At 36.6% G+C, this 15,986-nt stretch overlaps 3 protein-coding genes across 5 annotated transcripts; 1 reads left to right on the top strand and 2 right to left on the bottom strand.

Annotated features, from left to right (window-relative positions):
* The first annotated feature begins 5,317 nt into the window (after positions 1-5,317).
* Positions 5,318-8,666, top strand: LOC109188006 (receptor-like protein kinase THESEUS 1). Of its 2 annotated transcripts, XM_019338464.1 has the most exons (2): positions 5,318-5,586; positions 6,013-8,666. In XM_019338464.1, the coding sequence occupies exon 2, from the start codon at positions 6,072-6,074 to the stop codon at positions 8,412-8,414; it is 2,343 nt and encodes a 780-aa protein (XP_019194009.1). In that variant the 5' UTR covers positions 5,318-5,586; positions 6,013-6,071; the 3' UTR covers positions 8,415-8,666. The 2 variants fall into 2 exon arrangements, with proteins under 2 accessions (XP_019194009.1, XP_019194008.1); XM_019338463.1 differs by having other exon boundaries at positions 5,318-8,666.
* Positions 8,667-9,108: 442 nt separating this feature from the next.
* LOC109188010 lies at positions 9,109-11,393 on the bottom strand. 2 transcript variants are annotated; one of them, XM_019338468.1, is made up of 4 exons: positions 11,095-11,392; positions 10,143-10,873; positions 10,059-10,107; positions 9,109-9,119 (listed from the first exon to the last, which is right to left on the bottom strand). In XM_019338468.1, exons 1-2 carry the CDS (start codon positions 11,357-11,359, stop codon positions 10,143-10,145), a joined length of 996 nt encoding a protein of 331 aa, XP_019194013.1. In that variant the 5' UTR covers positions 11,360-11,392; the 3' UTR covers positions 9,109-9,119; positions 10,059-10,107. The 2 variants fall into 2 exon arrangements, with proteins under 2 accessions (XP_019194013.1, XP_019194012.1); XM_019338467.1 differs by lacking the exon at positions 9,109-9,119 and having other exon boundaries at positions 10,000-10,111; positions 10,147-10,873; positions 11,095-11,393.
* A 944-nt stretch (positions 11,394-12,337) lies between these two features.
* LOC109188011 (60S ribosomal protein L18a-like) lies at positions 12,338-14,582 on the bottom strand. Its single transcript, XM_019338469.1, has 4 exons — positions 14,472-14,582; positions 14,205-14,320; positions 14,021-14,084; positions 12,338-12,918 (listed from the first exon to the last, which is right to left on the bottom strand). The coding sequence occupies exons 1-4, from the start codon at positions 14,484-14,486 to the stop codon at positions 12,577-12,579; spliced, it is 537 nt and encodes a 178-aa protein (XP_019194014.1). The 5' UTR covers positions 14,487-14,582; the 3' UTR covers positions 12,338-12,576.
* Positions 14,583-15,986: the final 1,404 nt, after the last annotated feature.

The raw sequence follows: 15,986 nt of genomic DNA, 5'->3' as shown, positions 1-15,986 counted from the left end.
ACCCACCATAATCAACTGCAGCCCCCCACCGCACACGCCGGAATCGATGCCAGCAGCGACGTGAAGAACACCAGGAAGAAATAACACCCCACCGTTAACGTCGTCCGCCCGCCTTCCCATATCCCAGTCGTCGACTCGATGACGGCGGTAGAAGACGAGCTCGATCAACGGCCGCCGCAACGACGGCGACGATGGGAGTAGCGGTTATTAGAGGAATCCTCAGCGGCGACGACAACGGATTTTAAGGATTTGCGACAAACAGAATGAATTGCGAAGCTCCGACGCGTCGGTGGTAGTGATCGATGTTGGAGGATAGGCTGTGATAGACGGAGTTGCAGAAGACATTGAAGCTATCAGATGAGGATGCGGAGGAGTCGAGGAAGACGCTGCACCGAGAAATAAATTAGTAATTCAGATTTGGCCTAATTGTTTTTCTTATTTTTATTATTTTAATGCCATGTAATCAATGACATGTAATTGTAATTGGGCCACGTCATCAAAACCGGATGGTAACCTATTAAAAAGTCTAATCGAACAAAATTGGAGAGTAAGTGTACCTAATTACAACATATTTTAGATGAAGGTGTAAATTGAGCACTACAGAGGAGTAGATGGACCTATTTGACACTTCTGCCTATTTTTTATAAGCTTTTCCATAACATGCTACATTAAAAAAATTACACTTTACATCTGAAAAAAAAAAACAAAAAAAAAAAAACTAGAAATTGGTAGCAGTCTTATATGAACTTGCAAGTGATGACATAAAACCAAAATTTAACATGAAAAATAATGCTAGAAATTGATATCAAAGTGTTTATTACTATAAGCTCTATCAACCATTTAGACCACAAAAAAATATATAGCAATATTAAATATTCTGGAAATAACATTAAATAATAAAAAAAGATGTATATTAAAAAATAATATTCACATATTAATGATTTAGATCTTAGTTTTGATTAGTTAATACTCACACTCACAACATTCACTTCCCTTCAGCAAAACATGTTCGAATTAATTTTTTAAAAATATTTTCTGTAATTTTGTATATGAAAAAAATACAATTTGGTTTATAAATATGGAAAAATGTATAAAACTGGATATTACACTATAGCAAAATGGTTTATTTCATGAACCAATTTACAAATAAGAAATAATATAGATAGAAAATTGAGATTTTATACTTGGTAAGGGGAATAAATCGATAGTCCGACCATGAGGCAGGAGAATTTTAGTGAGAAGTTGCGCAATAATAATGGATTAGGGTTAGTGATTTGCAGATTTTATATTTTCATGTATATAATATAATGGGTTCTAGGGTTAGATATTTGGGTTGAGTTTTGTTTTGTTTTGTTTTGTTTTGTTTTTTTTTTTTTTGGCACAAGTGTCAAATAGACCCACTCGACCGCACGCCGAACAGAGAGACTGGCTTTTGGGACTTTCCGGGGCGAGGTAGAGGGTTACAGAAACGACAACTTTATATTCCTCGCGGAAGGCTAGATATCAAAGAGAGAACTGGGAAAGAATCCACAAAAAGGGAGCCCCCCGAGCGTGCCTTAGTTCCCCTAAAGAGAGTGAGAAGCTTCCCCCGAGGGGAAAGCGAAGCAAGGGGGTAACGAGTGTAAGGCTTCCGTCAACTTTTCCATTGCTTTGGCAACTGCTCTCGCTTCGTGGCTTGCAGCGCCTGCGGCGTTTTCGCCAGACGGTCTTTGCCAGTAGTACCCGAATTCTAAACTAAGTATGATTTGATTGATTAAAAACACCTAACACAACGGGCAAATTTTGGGTGCAATCGCCCGGGAGTTGAGACAATGAAATTTGACTAAAATAGTTTCATTAGCTCCCGAGGTCTACTACTGCGAAGTGCTCAATTCTCACCACGAACTAAATTAAGTGTCAAATAGACCTATATACCCGCTAAATTTGTTCAATTGACATTTTTTACAGGTTGTTAGCAGGTTACCTATCTAATTATTAAAAATAAATTAAGAAATAGAATAACAAATTAAAATTAAAAAAAAAAAGAATATCAGACACCGGTTGTCTGGCGAGGACAACTGGTGGCTGATATTCTTTTTTTTTTTAAATATTATTTTTTAAAATGTTTTATTCTATTTATTTATTTATTTTTAATAATTAAATAGACAACCTACTAGCAACCTGTAAAAAATGTCAATCGAACAAATTTAGCTGGTAGATGGGCCTATTTGACATTTAATTTAGTTCGTGGTGGAAATTAAGCACTTCACAGTAGCAGATGGGTCTATTTACATTTGTGCCTTTTTTTTTTTTTTTGGGCTGAATTTTTACGATAGAGAAAATTTCAATTTTGGTCCATTGACTATTGGAGTTGTGTTAATTGCAACACTTGACTTTCAAAAATGTTAATTTAGTACCGTGACTATGCAATTTCTATCAATTTTGGTCACGCCGGCCAAATCTCACCGGAAAAATTTAATAGGTCAAATAATGATAGTATTTTAGTCATTTTACCCATTTTCTTTCTTCTCCGATGAGCTTCTCCATTTCTGACGACGTTCTTCTCCATTTTCGGCGACGTTCTTCATTCCTCTAAGAAATCAGAGCTCTAAAGCCTTCTTTGCAGATCAATCCCGCCATCGATTTGGCTTTATCTTAGAAATCAGACAAACTGCTATTGCTAAAGACAAACTACACTTAATCTAATACTGGTCAAATTTGGCTTTCATCTTCCTTGCAATATCACCAAGAAAATCATCAGTACTTCTGCACCACTCTGTTAATTGGATGTGAATATCGCATATCTCTGGAAACATATGTCTTAGCAACTCAAAGCTGGAAATCGACGGGGGGCTGATCTGCAAAGAAGGCTTTAGAGCTCTGATTTTTAAGAAGAATGGAGGACGTCGCCGGAAATGGAGAAGAATATCGTCGGAAATGGAGAAGCTTATGGGAGAAGAAAGAAAATGGGTAAAATGACTAAAATACCCTCATTATTTGACCTATTAAATTTTTCCGGTGAGATTTGGTCGGCAATTTGGTCGGCGTGACCAAAATTGATAGAAATTGCATAGCCAAGGTACTAAATTAACATTTTTGAAAATCAAGTATTGCAATTAACACAACTTCAATAGTCAGTGGACCAAAATTGAAATTTTCTCTTTTACGATATGAATGATGACTTTGATTTTGAGGGTTAAATAAATGGGCTGAATAATAGAGCTGATTATTATGTTTAATGAATGAGATGAGTTTGGTCACATAAATGTACACTAATTTGTAACTATTTCTTTTTAATTTTTAAAATTTTATATTTATATAATTTGGAATTTATGTAATTATTTCATCTATTTTTTTACTTTTATATTTATAAAAATTTACAATTTTTAAATTTTATATTTATAATAATTTGCAAAATTTGACACATGTTCGACTTTTTTTATTTTTTTTTATTTTTAAGAAATCAGTATTTAATCATGGTTAATAATTATATATAGATATCTTTTGAGTTAGTAGTTCACATATATTTAGAATTTCAGTATATATCGGAATCTATTTGGATTATAAATATTAATATTTCTGTATGTGCAATTTCCATATATATGTTTATATTGTAAGTACATTTAATTATTTGGAATTATATTTTTCAAATTCTGGATGGTATTGAATAAGAGTTTTTTTTTAATTTTATAATATATATTGATAGTATGTTGCTAAAGAAATAAATATTTTTTGCAATAAATTTTGAGAATAATTGTTTGCTTTTATTATTTTTTATTTATTTTTAAGTCCCATCAACAATAACGTTATTTAAAAATTATGTTGTGCATCGCTGCAATTACAATGTGTGGTTAACTTGGATCACATATGATAACAATTTGAAAGTCAAAGGACTATTGGTCGTCAATTTGAAAGTTTAGAACTAAACATAGCCAAATTAATATACTCAGATGACGACATATGACATTAACTCTTTTTAGTAATTACCCAGATTAAATATCAATTCTTATTTTAATTACAAATATTTATATTTCAATTTTGCAAATTTTCAGGATGGATCATGCAATGGATTTATGAAGTGGTTTGATCCTACAATGTGCCCTAAGTTAAGGAGGATTATACCTAGGTTATTATGGAGAATTAACAAGAATGACGAAGAATTCATCCATGTGACTAATTGAAGGTGGAATTCATTCATGTAAGTGTTCACCATTGAAACCTCGGTCGTCGCCTTCCTGCAATGGGGAGATTAAGTCACCAACGCAAAATACTTTGTGGATGTTTTTTGGACCGGAATCAGACTGTGCAGAGGTGGAATTGAAGACATGATAATTTCAAGAGAAGATATAGAGAACTGCCTTCAAATATAAAAGAGAAAACATGGTGATGAAAGGAAAAGACCATTATACTCATGCTATAAAGGGAAAATAAAATTTTTGATGAAAAATTGACAAAGATTTCACCGGAAGAACCATTTGCGTTAAGAAATTGATACTCGTGGACTAATTATACAAGTTTTGGAAGTTGTGGATCAACATTGTTAGTGTTGCGATACTCATGGGAGCAAAACTACGAAGCTAAAAACTGATGAAAATGAAAAGACCATTATACCCCTACTCTAAAGGGAAGATAATTTTTCCGGTGAAATATTGACGGAGATTTCACCGGAAGGACCATTTGCGCTATGAAATTGATACTCGTGGACCAATTATGCAAGTTTTGAAAGTTGTGGATTAAAATTACTTGTGTTACCATTCTTGTGGGACCACAAGTGCAAAAAAAACCCGGATAAATTTTATTCGCACATAACACGTACTCGTAAAGAAAATACTATTTCTACTCTCAAATTCTACTCCCAACTTTTACTCAATCTCATCAAATTTTGATATTAGATATTTTCTTTGTGACTTAGGACGAAGATAACTAATAATTCATTACTATATCAGGGAGTAAACTGTAAAAGTATGAGTAAAAACAAATAATACATGTACTAGAACTCTACTCATAATTAGTAGAACATATAAAATAGAGTATATAAATAGAATAGAGGGAGTATAATGATGTTGACGGTCACAAGCAGCTCATGGTTGCTGTCGAAGCTCCGTTAAACAATTCCGTCAACCCTGAACCCTCAGTGCACCCCAGAAAGCCGCGTAGAAGCGGGTCCCAGAGATCGCCGATCCAAGAAAAAGCTACTAAATTATTCCTCAATCACACTGGAGAATAAAATATTCCAAACTTTCTTTAATGCAAACCGATAAATATGTATATATATAAACATCAATGATGAGTTGCAGAAGTTTCATTGCATTTTCTGCTAGCATTTCCACTGGCACTGGAAGATACTGAGAATCAAAATCAACCTTCAGTGTCTCTTGAAAACAGCTGTGGCTGCAAATTGACTATTGTGTGGGGTTTGATGGTGTGGGTCCACCCCAAATCTCCCCTCCCCTATGCAATTTCTCTCTAAATTGACAGCCTAATCAACAGCCTGGAAAGAGCTGTGTCAGTCGCCACTAACAGCCTTCTTCTTCTTCTTCATGGTGTCATTTTCCCACTACCATTCCACTTTGTAGCATATGGGGAGTTCTTAGCTCTAGTAGTGAGGTAAGGGTAGTGGAAACTGCAAAAAAGCTTTGATTTTTATCCCTCCTGATTGTATTTTTCTTGCATTTTTATAGTTCTAGTAGCTTGAATTGCTTATTATTTGTTATAGAGCTAATTCTGCTCAAGCATTGCTTTGTATGCATCTAGGTAGTTGAGTTGATGGGTACTAGAATTGGGCAAGTGGGAAAACAGTTATTTGGAATTTGAGAGGTAGTTGTTGGGATTGAATTGAAACATTCAAACTTTGAAGTATACTGGTCAATTTCTGGCTTTTAGGCATTAAGATTCTTGGGATGGTGACATTGAGAATAAAGACATGGATACTTTTGGTTTTATCTGTTTCCATAGTATTAAGGTTTTTGGGTCATGTGTCAGATGCTGCCTTCACTCCTGTGGATAATTACTTAATTGCTTGTGGATTTTCAGAAAATGTCACCTTTCTTGGCCAAACCTATGTTCCCGATTCAGTTCGATCCTCGGTTTCTATGGAAAGTGAGGGAAACCTTGTTGCAGCCACCTCCAATTCTTCTGCCCCTTTTCCTATATACCAATCAGCTAGAATTTTCACCAGTACAACATCTTACTTGTTTGATATTGAGCAAGAAGGCCGGCATTGGGTCCGCCTTTATTTCTACCCTCTTCCAGGCCACAATTTAACATCCGCTTCAATAACTGTAGTCACAGAAGATTTTGTTCTCTTGAACAATTTCAGTTTCAAGAGATACAATGGCTCTTACCTCTTCAAGGAGTATGCAATCAATGTTACTTCTGATAGCTTGATTCTTACCTTCATTCCATCAAACGACTCTGTTGCATTCATTAATGCAATCGAAGTTGTATCCATCCCGGATGAGTTGATCCCAGACAAGGTGGCATCAGTTTCTCCATCGAGTTCTATTAGTGGTCTTTCTGGGCTGACCCTTGAAACTGTTTATCGTGTAAACATGGGCGGTCCTCTCATTACTGCTCAGAATGACACATTAGGCAGGACTTGGGAGAATGATCTGAAGTACCTCCATGTAAACAGCTCGGCCATGAATGTTTCAGTTAGTCCATCGAGTATAAAATATCCAGGTTCTGTCACGCCTGAAGTTGCGCCAGCTTTGGTTTATGCAACTGCAGAGACTATGGGAGATGCAAATGTAGCCAATGGCAATTTCAATGTTACTTGGGTCTTTTCAGTGGATCCAAATTTCGTGTATTTTGTCCGAGTTCATTTTTGCGATATTGTGAGCGAAATTATGAACAGTTTGGTGTTTCACCTTTATATCAACGACGACATTGCTTTAGCAGATCTGGACGTGAGTAATCAAGCTGGGAATTTGGATGTGCCATATTACCGGGATTTTCTTTCCAACTCATCAACTGATGTAGGCGTTCTAACAGTTAGTGTTGGTCCAGACCCAAGTGCCGATTTCAGCAATGCAATCATGAATGGTTTGGAGATCATGAAGCTTAGCAATGGAGCCAGGAGTTTGGATGGGGATTCACCGGTTGAGACTCTCCATGCATTGCCCCCGAGAAAGAGCAAGAAAGGTGTCATCGTTATCTCTGTTGTGGGAGCATCAGCTGCACTGCTGATGATTGGTTTGTGTTATCACTGCATTTCAACCCGAAGGTCGAAGGCCATTCAACAAGGTCTGGGGCATCATTGGCTCCCTCTTGGGAATTCTTTGACTCTGTCAAAATTTTCTACGATTTCCCAAAAGAGTGGAACAACAAGTTGCATCTCCTTAGCCTCTCCTAACCTTGGCAGGTTCTTCACTTTTCAAGAAATAATGGATGCAACTAATAAATTCGACGAAGGCTTGCTTCTTGGTGTTGGTGGTTTTGGCAGGGTCTACAAGGGAACACTGGAAGATGGTAACAAGGTAGCTGTCAAGAGAGCAAACCCGAGATCCGAGCAAGGTATTGCTGAATTTCGAACCGAGATTGAAATGTTGTCCAAACTTCGCCACTGTCACCTCGTGTCTTTGATAGGCTATTGCGATGAAAGGTCAGAAATGATACTTGTTTATGAATACATGGCAAACGGGCCTCTTCGAAGCCATCTTTATGGAGCTGACCTCCCACCGATTTCATGGAAGCAGCGTCTTGAGATCTGTATCGGGGCTGCTAGGGGGCTTCATTATCTCCATACTGGTGCAACTCAAAGTACTATTCATCGTGATGTGAAAACAACCAACATACTTTTAGACGATAACTTTGTGGCAAAGGTTGCTGATTTTGGCCTCTCGAAGACTGGACCAGCTCTCGATCAGACCCATGTGAGCACTGCCGTTAAGGGTAGCTTTGGGTACCTCGATCCTGAATACTTCAGAAGGCAGCAGCTCACCGAGAAATCTGATGTTTATTCGTTCGGTGTAGTCCTGGTGGAAGTCCTTTGCTCGAGACCAGCTTTGAATCCTGTCCTTCCTCGGGAGCAAGTAAATATAGCCGAGTGGGCTTTGTCTTGGCAAAAGAAAGGCATGTTGGGTGAGATCATGGATTCGAACCTTAAGGGAAAGGTGAACCCGGCCTCTCTAAAGAAGTTCGGGGAGACAGTAGAGAAGTGTTTGGCTGAGCATGGGATTGATAGACCTTCCATGGGCGATGTTTTGTGGAATTTAGAATATGCTCTTCAGCTCGAGGAGACCACATCAGCTCTCACCGAGCCCGATGATAACAGCACAAACCATATCCCCGATATGTCCTTGACAACGCCCGAGCCATTTGACAACAGCGTAAGCATGATGGACGGGGTTCAGTCAGGAACAGATGATGATGTAGAGGATGGTGTCACCAGTAGTGTTGTTTTCTCCCAGCTCATGAATCCACTTGGAAGGTGAGATGAATTATATTATATGCATTTGTGGCCATTACTTGAATGTGATCTAAATTTCTTTTTTATTGTTTGTATCTCATATTATTCATTGTGTACTGTAAATAATTGGTGGGGCTACTGGCCTCGAAAATATTTGTGTTTGAATTACCCATAAGCATTGTACCATTGTCTTCATTCAGTGGGTACATGATTGAGTCCATCTTGTAGCCACTCATTCAGAAAGAACTTGAATTAAGCATAAGCTATCATCTGTTCAGTTTCTGGAAATGTAGGGTCAATGGAACAGTAACAGAATATATTGCTGCAATTAATAGTAGCATATTTCAGGTTATTGGAAGAATATAGGTTCTTTAAATACTAAATCTCTGTTGATTTTGTGTCAAGGTTTGTCAAGTGAAATGGTATTATGTTATCAGGCTTACATTGCCTTCTTTTTTGGATTTTTGAAAATGAAAATACATTTATTCAAAGAAACAAAACAGGGGTTAAGCAATATGGAATATCTTAAGCAATATGGCAAAACAAACATTCAGCTTGTTGCGTACGTCTCATATGTACTGAAGGAGGATAGGTATTGGACAGAACGGAGCTCTACTTATTCACCTTTGAGTGGCGTTTCTCGGTGGACAGGAATGGGTAATCAATCAAGAATCAAATATCCCGTAAAGCTATAACTTTTAGCGTAGTAGTCAGAAACTCAAAGATTAATGTTCAAAAACTAGACGCTAAGGGGGTGTTTGGTTGAATGTAATTTAGATGTAATTGAATTACAATTTTGTGGAAGGTCCAATTACGCCGTTTGGTTGGAGGGAATTGCAATTCCACCGAATTGCAATTCCCTCCAAATGCTGATTTGCAATTCATACCTCCCCCTATGAATTGCAATTCGGTGTTTTGATGGGAGAAGAAAATGTAGTGTGAAGACCATTTTATCCTCCAATATTATTTTGTCTTATTAACTTTACTTCCTTCTTTCCTTGTTTCTTCTTCCCCATTCATCATTCTTTCCTTTCTTTTTTCTTTTCCCTTCCTTATTCTTTCGGCTATTCTGTTTCTTCCCCATTCTTTTTTCTTTCCTTTTTGTTTTCCTTTCGTCCTCTTCCTTATTCTTTCCCCTTTCTTTTTTCTTTCCTTTCGTCCTCTTCCTTATTATTTCACCTTTCTACGTATTACTATTATTATTATTATTATTATTACTCCGTATTACATAAGGGCATTTCAGTCATTGTATCACTTATTCCCTTTCAATTCCATGCCTTATTCCTGTATACCAAACACTGTAATTTGAATTTCTACTTTATTTCCACCTGCATACCAAACAGTGTAATTCGAATTCCTACTTTATTCTCACCTTATTCTTTTCCCACCGAATTACAATTCATTTCCACCCTAATTCCTTCCTTCCAACCAAACACCCCGTAAGTTCATGTAGCGAAGCGGAGTGGAGTCCAACACCTATCCGGGTTATGTTTTTTCTCTTTTGTTGCATCGGAGTGGGTCGGGGATGCTACCCCACGGTATGGTACATGTGTAATTTAGTACAAGTACCCGTTAAATATAAATATAGAGAAAAGGTATGATACATTACGGAAGCACGTAAATTTGTTATGGTTTATATCAACACAGATGTATAAATTGTAAGGCAAAGATTTATATTTTATTCAGTATGGTAGGAGCCAAAGTTTCATAAACTGCTATCAATTTCATTCCATGGGAGAGGCAGCTAAAGCAGTCAAAGAATTGCAGCATATTCTTTGTGAGCAGTGATTCCAACCGGATTGAACACGCAATTCATGCAATCTGTTGAGAGAAGTGACGTAACTCTGTACTTATCGTTGCCTCCTACCACCGGCATGGCTACTCCAGGCTTCGCCGGATTCTGGAAATCAGGCTGGTAAGTGCGGCCAAGCAATCCTTCAACCTCCGGCGAGAGGCCAAAGAATCTAAACTGCACCTTCAAGTGAACAAAACAGTCATCAGCAGGTATCTGATAATTGTGAACCCTGTCGTCCTCTTTAGTTACAGGAACTACATTCACTGCGATTTCTGCAATCTCTGATACAGATATTGTAACGCTGTTCTTGCTGAGAATTCTCTCGACTCTAACATCATTTCCAGGGGACATCCAAACCGAGAAAGGGGTTTCAGGCAGTGAAATGTCTTCCCCATCGTAAGAAAACTTGAGATGGTCTATTGCGTCATCCCATTTTGCTGCTTTTGTTGCCTCCAGAGAAAGAGTGTGGGTGCCAAACAGGATCCCCAGTGCTTGAATCCAAGTATAGTCCCTGGCTCGGCCCGCCGGACGACGGCCGATGAAACCGGCGTTGATTTGGAGATTAGGATCAGAGACTAAGGTGAAATGCTCATTGCTCTTTCCATGGAAATAAAAGACTCTCCCATCCCCTCCAATGAAGCGGGGATCATAGCATGCAGCTCCCACGCCATTGCAGTTCGGTACTCGGTCTGCAAGTTCCAACAAAACATAAAAGTTATAAATAGTAACGAAAAAACCGCAACTTTATTTCTTTATACCGTCACCATTTTCAAAAGGGCAGGTGCTGGACTTGGCCCTTCAGGTCTCCGCCCAACAATCTCCCTACCCACGGATTTGGCACAGAAAAAGATAAAAATGAACTAAGATATATAAACTGGGAAAGATAGAAAAGAAAAGTAGAAGTTCATGCTTCTGCATTCAGGCTGGCACAATGGGGAATCACAGTTGATAAAGCAAGCTTTAGCCTTAGGAACTTTTGGGTTTCTGGATGGACATTCTGGGGGGCAAGTCATGCTTCTAAGAAAGCACCGGAGTCCTCTTCTGAGGCAGGCAACTTTTTCTGGTTTTTGTGCATGAATTTCTGACACGCCGGCGAAGTGCAATAGCAAAATGAGCAACAAGCTTTTGCAGTTCACCATCTTCATAGCTAAGCTTAGATGAAGAACCAAGTTCATCCAACTTTACCCATCAATCTGCTGAGTTTATAGAAACCAACGAGTGGGAATTATTTTGTTGTTTATGACAATTTGGCGTGAGAAACAGTTGACTTTTTAGAATTGGGCGTAAAAACTGGAGCCGGACTTTTGACCGTTGAATCAACTACAAATATACTTTAAGTATTGGAGCCCAAAGGGGTGATGATCTGTAACTAATTTAATTACTGCAACTCTGCAAGATGCAAACGAAGCAAGAAAAGTCCAATATCACATGGATTCTTGTAGAGATGGTTCCTGAAAGTCAAAACTTAAAAGATTTCTCAACGATTTTGGCTTTTAGAACTTTTACGAAACTAAACTACTTTAGTCAGATTGAAAGTAACAAAAAGGTTGAAACTGATATAGCTACATTGTTATTTTAAGGAATAATGGTTAAATAAATCATCAAATTATATATACGCTTTTGAGTAAAAAAAAACAAAAAAACTCACCCCCTCCCCCCCCCCGCTTTTGAGTAAAAAAACAAAAAAACTCACTCTCCCACCCCACCGCTTTTGAGTAAAAAAACAAAAAACTCACCCCCACCTGGTGGAGACAGTTTTTTTTTTTGTCTAGCCAGAGACAAATTTACATGCATCATTCAATTTCTGTAGATTAGAAGGGAAATGGATGTTTATCAACTTACAACAAGATTTATATTCTTTATTGGTTTAAATTATAAAATTAAAATAAACTCTAAAAACATATTTCTAATACATGCCTAACAAAAATAAGTGAAGGCAATATACATATTAACATAAATGAGTTATTCTCGAGAAAAAATAGCCTAACACTAATTCCTCATAATAGCTATTTTTCTTACAAGAAAAATAGCTCATTCCAAATATATATATATATAGTATTTCAATTGATTAATAACTTACGAAAGGAATTACTAAAAGAATTCCCAAAAATATTATTTCATCCCCACCCTATTTCGTGCTGTTAAAGGTTTTGGAAACAAAAGGTTTTGAGATTTGAATAGATTGACACCAAAAAAATAGTCTGATGACTCAAAGAGTCAAAGGCATCCAAATCCAAATCAGGAGTTACAGAGCACTTTAAAACCAAGAAAAAGAAAAGTTCAATTCATTTTCCAAAAACTTCTCCATTGATATCAAATGGATTACAACTAAAGCAAACAAAATTGTACCAAAAATGTATTGGCATTTTAATCCAACAAACAGCCAATCAAGTTACACAAAAAGGTTGGGTCGGGAAGCCTTGTAGGTTGTCTTGAGCTTCCTGGTTGGTGGTCGTACTTTCTTGAACACCAATGGGAACTTAATCTTTGAGTTGTGAAATTGCTTGGTGCTCTCTCGCTTGCAGAGCTTAGCTGGGATAGTGGCTGTCTTGATGATCTGAATGCAGTGACTGCGGACCCTGTGACGAGATGCCATCTCATTGTACATATGTTCAGCAGCACCATTCAAGGTGGTATCACGAAACTCCTTGTACATGTTGTGATAACCAGTTCTGCTCTGGTAGCGCAACCAAATACCATAGTTGTTGATCTTGGTTGGGTTCTTCTCAAATATCTGACACAGAACACAGTTCATTTATTATAAAATTGAAACTTTACCTTGAAAACAAAAAACACACCCACGGATGTAGATAAAGGTATAAAAACAAACAGAAAACTGCATCATCTAGTGCCAACAAAATGTGCAAAAGCAATGAAACCCCCATGGGGTAACAACCAGAATAGGTGAACAACACAAGAATGCATGAAGCAAATATAAATAGCTTAACATAGACAAGAGCACATAGGTATTTCAATTCAAGTGAACCAAGTAAGCATATTTCATATTTTTTTAATCATAATTAACAAAGAAAAAAATTAACAACGTACAATGTTTAATTCTGTGTTAACAATCATGGTGCCTATGTAGAGAAATGATGTAAGATAAGGTTTGCTCTTTAGTTGGCTATATAAGATTTTGGACACCGTGATAATGGTAGTATTTCAAGAAAGCATGCATTCCCTTTCTAAAGCTAGAAGAAAGAATGTATTAGTATCACATATACTAGAAGTCAGACTACAAAATTCTAAAGAAATGCCTTAAGCAAATTGACACTATTTGTAGCTATCAAATTCATTGTTAACCAAGTCCTTCTATGTTCCAAATTTTAGCAATTTTAACACCAATTATAATTTGTGTGGATTCAGGATCTCCATTAAGCAATTAGCTAACCAGTGCCAACTTAACAATCATATATGGCTTCACAATCTTCAGTAAGTGATTAGTAACCCGTAGCAAACTTTAATAATCATGTCAATTACACAAACAAAGACAATAAACAAGGCAAGAAGTCTTGGTATTTTTGATACACATACACTACACAAACTGTGCGCACATTCATTCCCAACTAGAAATAGACGCCAAAATAAGATGCAAGAAAATCATCATCAATATGTACACAGCATATGCATATCAGGTGATCCTTTGCAAGACTTTAAATCACTACATTAGTAGTTCTTGAAATAGATTGGACGATTGGTAATATCTAAACGCACTAATTATCCTCCAAGGAAACCATATGATATGTATTCAAACAAAAAAACAAAACAAAACAAAAACCAAAACAAAAAATAGTAGTGTTTATGATCAAAATTCTAGAATACTATGGAGAATATACCTCATTGATAGCAAGAATCTGACCATTGCTCTTCTTCACCTTTTTGAGCTTCCGCAAAAAATACCTATCCTCCACACCAAAATCATGCCAACCCTCACTCATCTAACATAACATACCTATCTATACACTAGCATAAACAAATAACACACGTAAAAAAGCAATAGAAATGTGGAACTGAAATTACCAGAACTTGGACTTAGCACGAACTTCATTGGTAGCCCAGAGTTTCATGCGGTAGATCTTAGGGTGCTCATCGTTCTCCGACGGCAGACCCCTGCCCACCACCTGATACTGATGGAACTGCGTAACACCAAAATAAGAGAGCACAGTCTCATCAACGAAACCCCAAATCATAACAAACAAGAAACCCGATCCATAGATTCATACAATACAGAGAGAGACACTATACAATGGAAGTTAAATTGTACTAAGTGAAAATACAAGCACTAACCCGAAAAGCCACCATTTTCTGATTATCTCTCACTCTCTATAGGAGCCTGCAGTGTGTGTGTTTGATGGGAGAGAACTCAGCGAAGGGAGAATGGGGGTTTTGTTGGGAAACCCTAGAATTAGACGGGTCAAATATTAATATAGGCCCGACCCGTTGAAATTACAACTATGTTTGGGCTTCAGTTGAATTCCGGCCTGGACTGAGTATCCATATTTTTGTAAAGCCCAATCTTAGATCCCGTAAGTAGTAATTTACTAAATTTGTTTCTCTCCCACAGAATGACACAAATGTGTTTGAAAAAAAAAATCATTTATATCATTATAAATCTATAATAATTATTTATGTATCTGATTGTTTAAATAAATACCAAGTAAGCAAATTCTACAAGGAAGTTTGTCTAATAGTGTGTGGTTTTGTACATATTGATTCATTTTTAAAGTTTGATTACAATTGCAATGTATAATTGTATGGCTGAATGTATTCACTAATACAAATTATTACTTATATAGTGTAACTACAATGGATAAGAGAGGAGGCAAAACAGATTACTTGGTCATTATATATCAATTTGATAATGATCCAAAGTGACTAATCTTTAGGTCTCTAAAAGCATATTTTGTTGGATGGAAAAAGTTCTTTCATAAATTTGAAGAAAATGAAATTTTTCTTTGTTTGGTTCATTGATAACTTTTTTCACAGAAAAATTTAGCTTTGAAGAAAAAGTTTTTCTTGTCGAGGGGATGATATTTTGTCTTCTATGGAAATTAGAAAGAAAGTGTTAAATGGTTAGACAATTTCGCCCTTATTACTTTTATTATCATTATCATTGTGTATGTGTATTTCAGTCTTTATATTTGTTATTCCTTCTCATTTCAACCTCAACTAAACAATGAAATCAATATTCTCAGTAATTTTTTTCACCAATCAAACAATGAAATCAATACCTGATAATTTTTTTTCATAAAATTTCAATTTTATTTTCCCTCAAATATTTTTTATGAACTAAACGGAACTTACAGGCAAATTATATCATAGGCTATGATTCACCTTACTAGTTCAAATCATGTGATTATGTGCACATAGTATGTTAAATTCAGATTATGTGATTATGTGCAATTTATTTATTTACTTTTTTTTTTTTGAAGTAGGTAATTTCCCAAGTCACTGCTAGTGAATATGCCTTGCAGCTTTCCTCAATAGTTCTGTTCTGATCTAATCTTGTGCCTTTTTTATTTGCAGTGACTATGCTAAGGGACAAAATTATTCTATTATTGGCATAATATCTTCCGGACCAAGCAAGCTGATAGCTTCAATTCCCCGTCTACACAGTCAGTAAAAGATTGTAACAAAAAACGTGGCCAATATAGATTGGACTAAATATGGAATCTGATTCCTTTCCTCCCAGCTTTACAACATTTTTCTCTCATGTCAGATGCAAAAACATATTCTTATATGTTAGGTCTCCATTTTACACAGACTTCGAAACAAGCTTTAATTTTTTGGGTTTTGCACGCT

Source organism: Ipomoea nil, unplaced genomic scaffold (genome assembly GCF_001879475.1).
Source record: "Ipomoea nil cultivar Tokyo-kokei standard unplaced genomic scaffold, Asagao_1.1 scaffold1421, whole genome shotgun sequence".
Classification (NCBI taxonomy): Eukaryota; Viridiplantae; Streptophyta; class Magnoliopsida; order Solanales; family Convolvulaceae; genus Ipomoea; species Ipomoea nil.
Note: the sequence above shows the minus strand (reverse complement) of the source record. Positions and strands in the feature narration are given on the sequence as shown.

Bases quoted from the DNA above. Each gene is read 5' to 3' on its own strand.
- LOC109188011 (XM_019338469.1), bottom strand. The intron at 14,085-14,204 runs GTAATTTCAGTT...TGTGGAGGATAG, and splicing joins CGTGCTAAGTCCAAGTTCTG to GTATTTTTTGCGGAAGCTCA. The intron at 12,919-14,020 runs GTATATTCTCCA...GTTCTGTGTCAG, and splicing joins AGATTCTTGCTATCAATGAG to ATATTTGAGAAGAACCCAAC.
- LOC109188006 (XM_019338463.1), top strand. From the start codon at position 5,880: ATGGTGACATTGAGAATAAAGACATGGATACTTTTGGTTTTATCTGTT.
- LOC109188010 (XM_019338467.1), bottom strand. From the start codon at position 11,359: ATGAACTTGGTTCTTCATCTAAGCTTAGCTATGAAGATGGTGAACTGC. The intron at 10,874-11,094 runs GCATGAACTTCT...TGGAACTTGCAG, and splicing joins GTGCCAGCCTGAATGCAGAA to ACCGAGTACCGAACTGCAAT.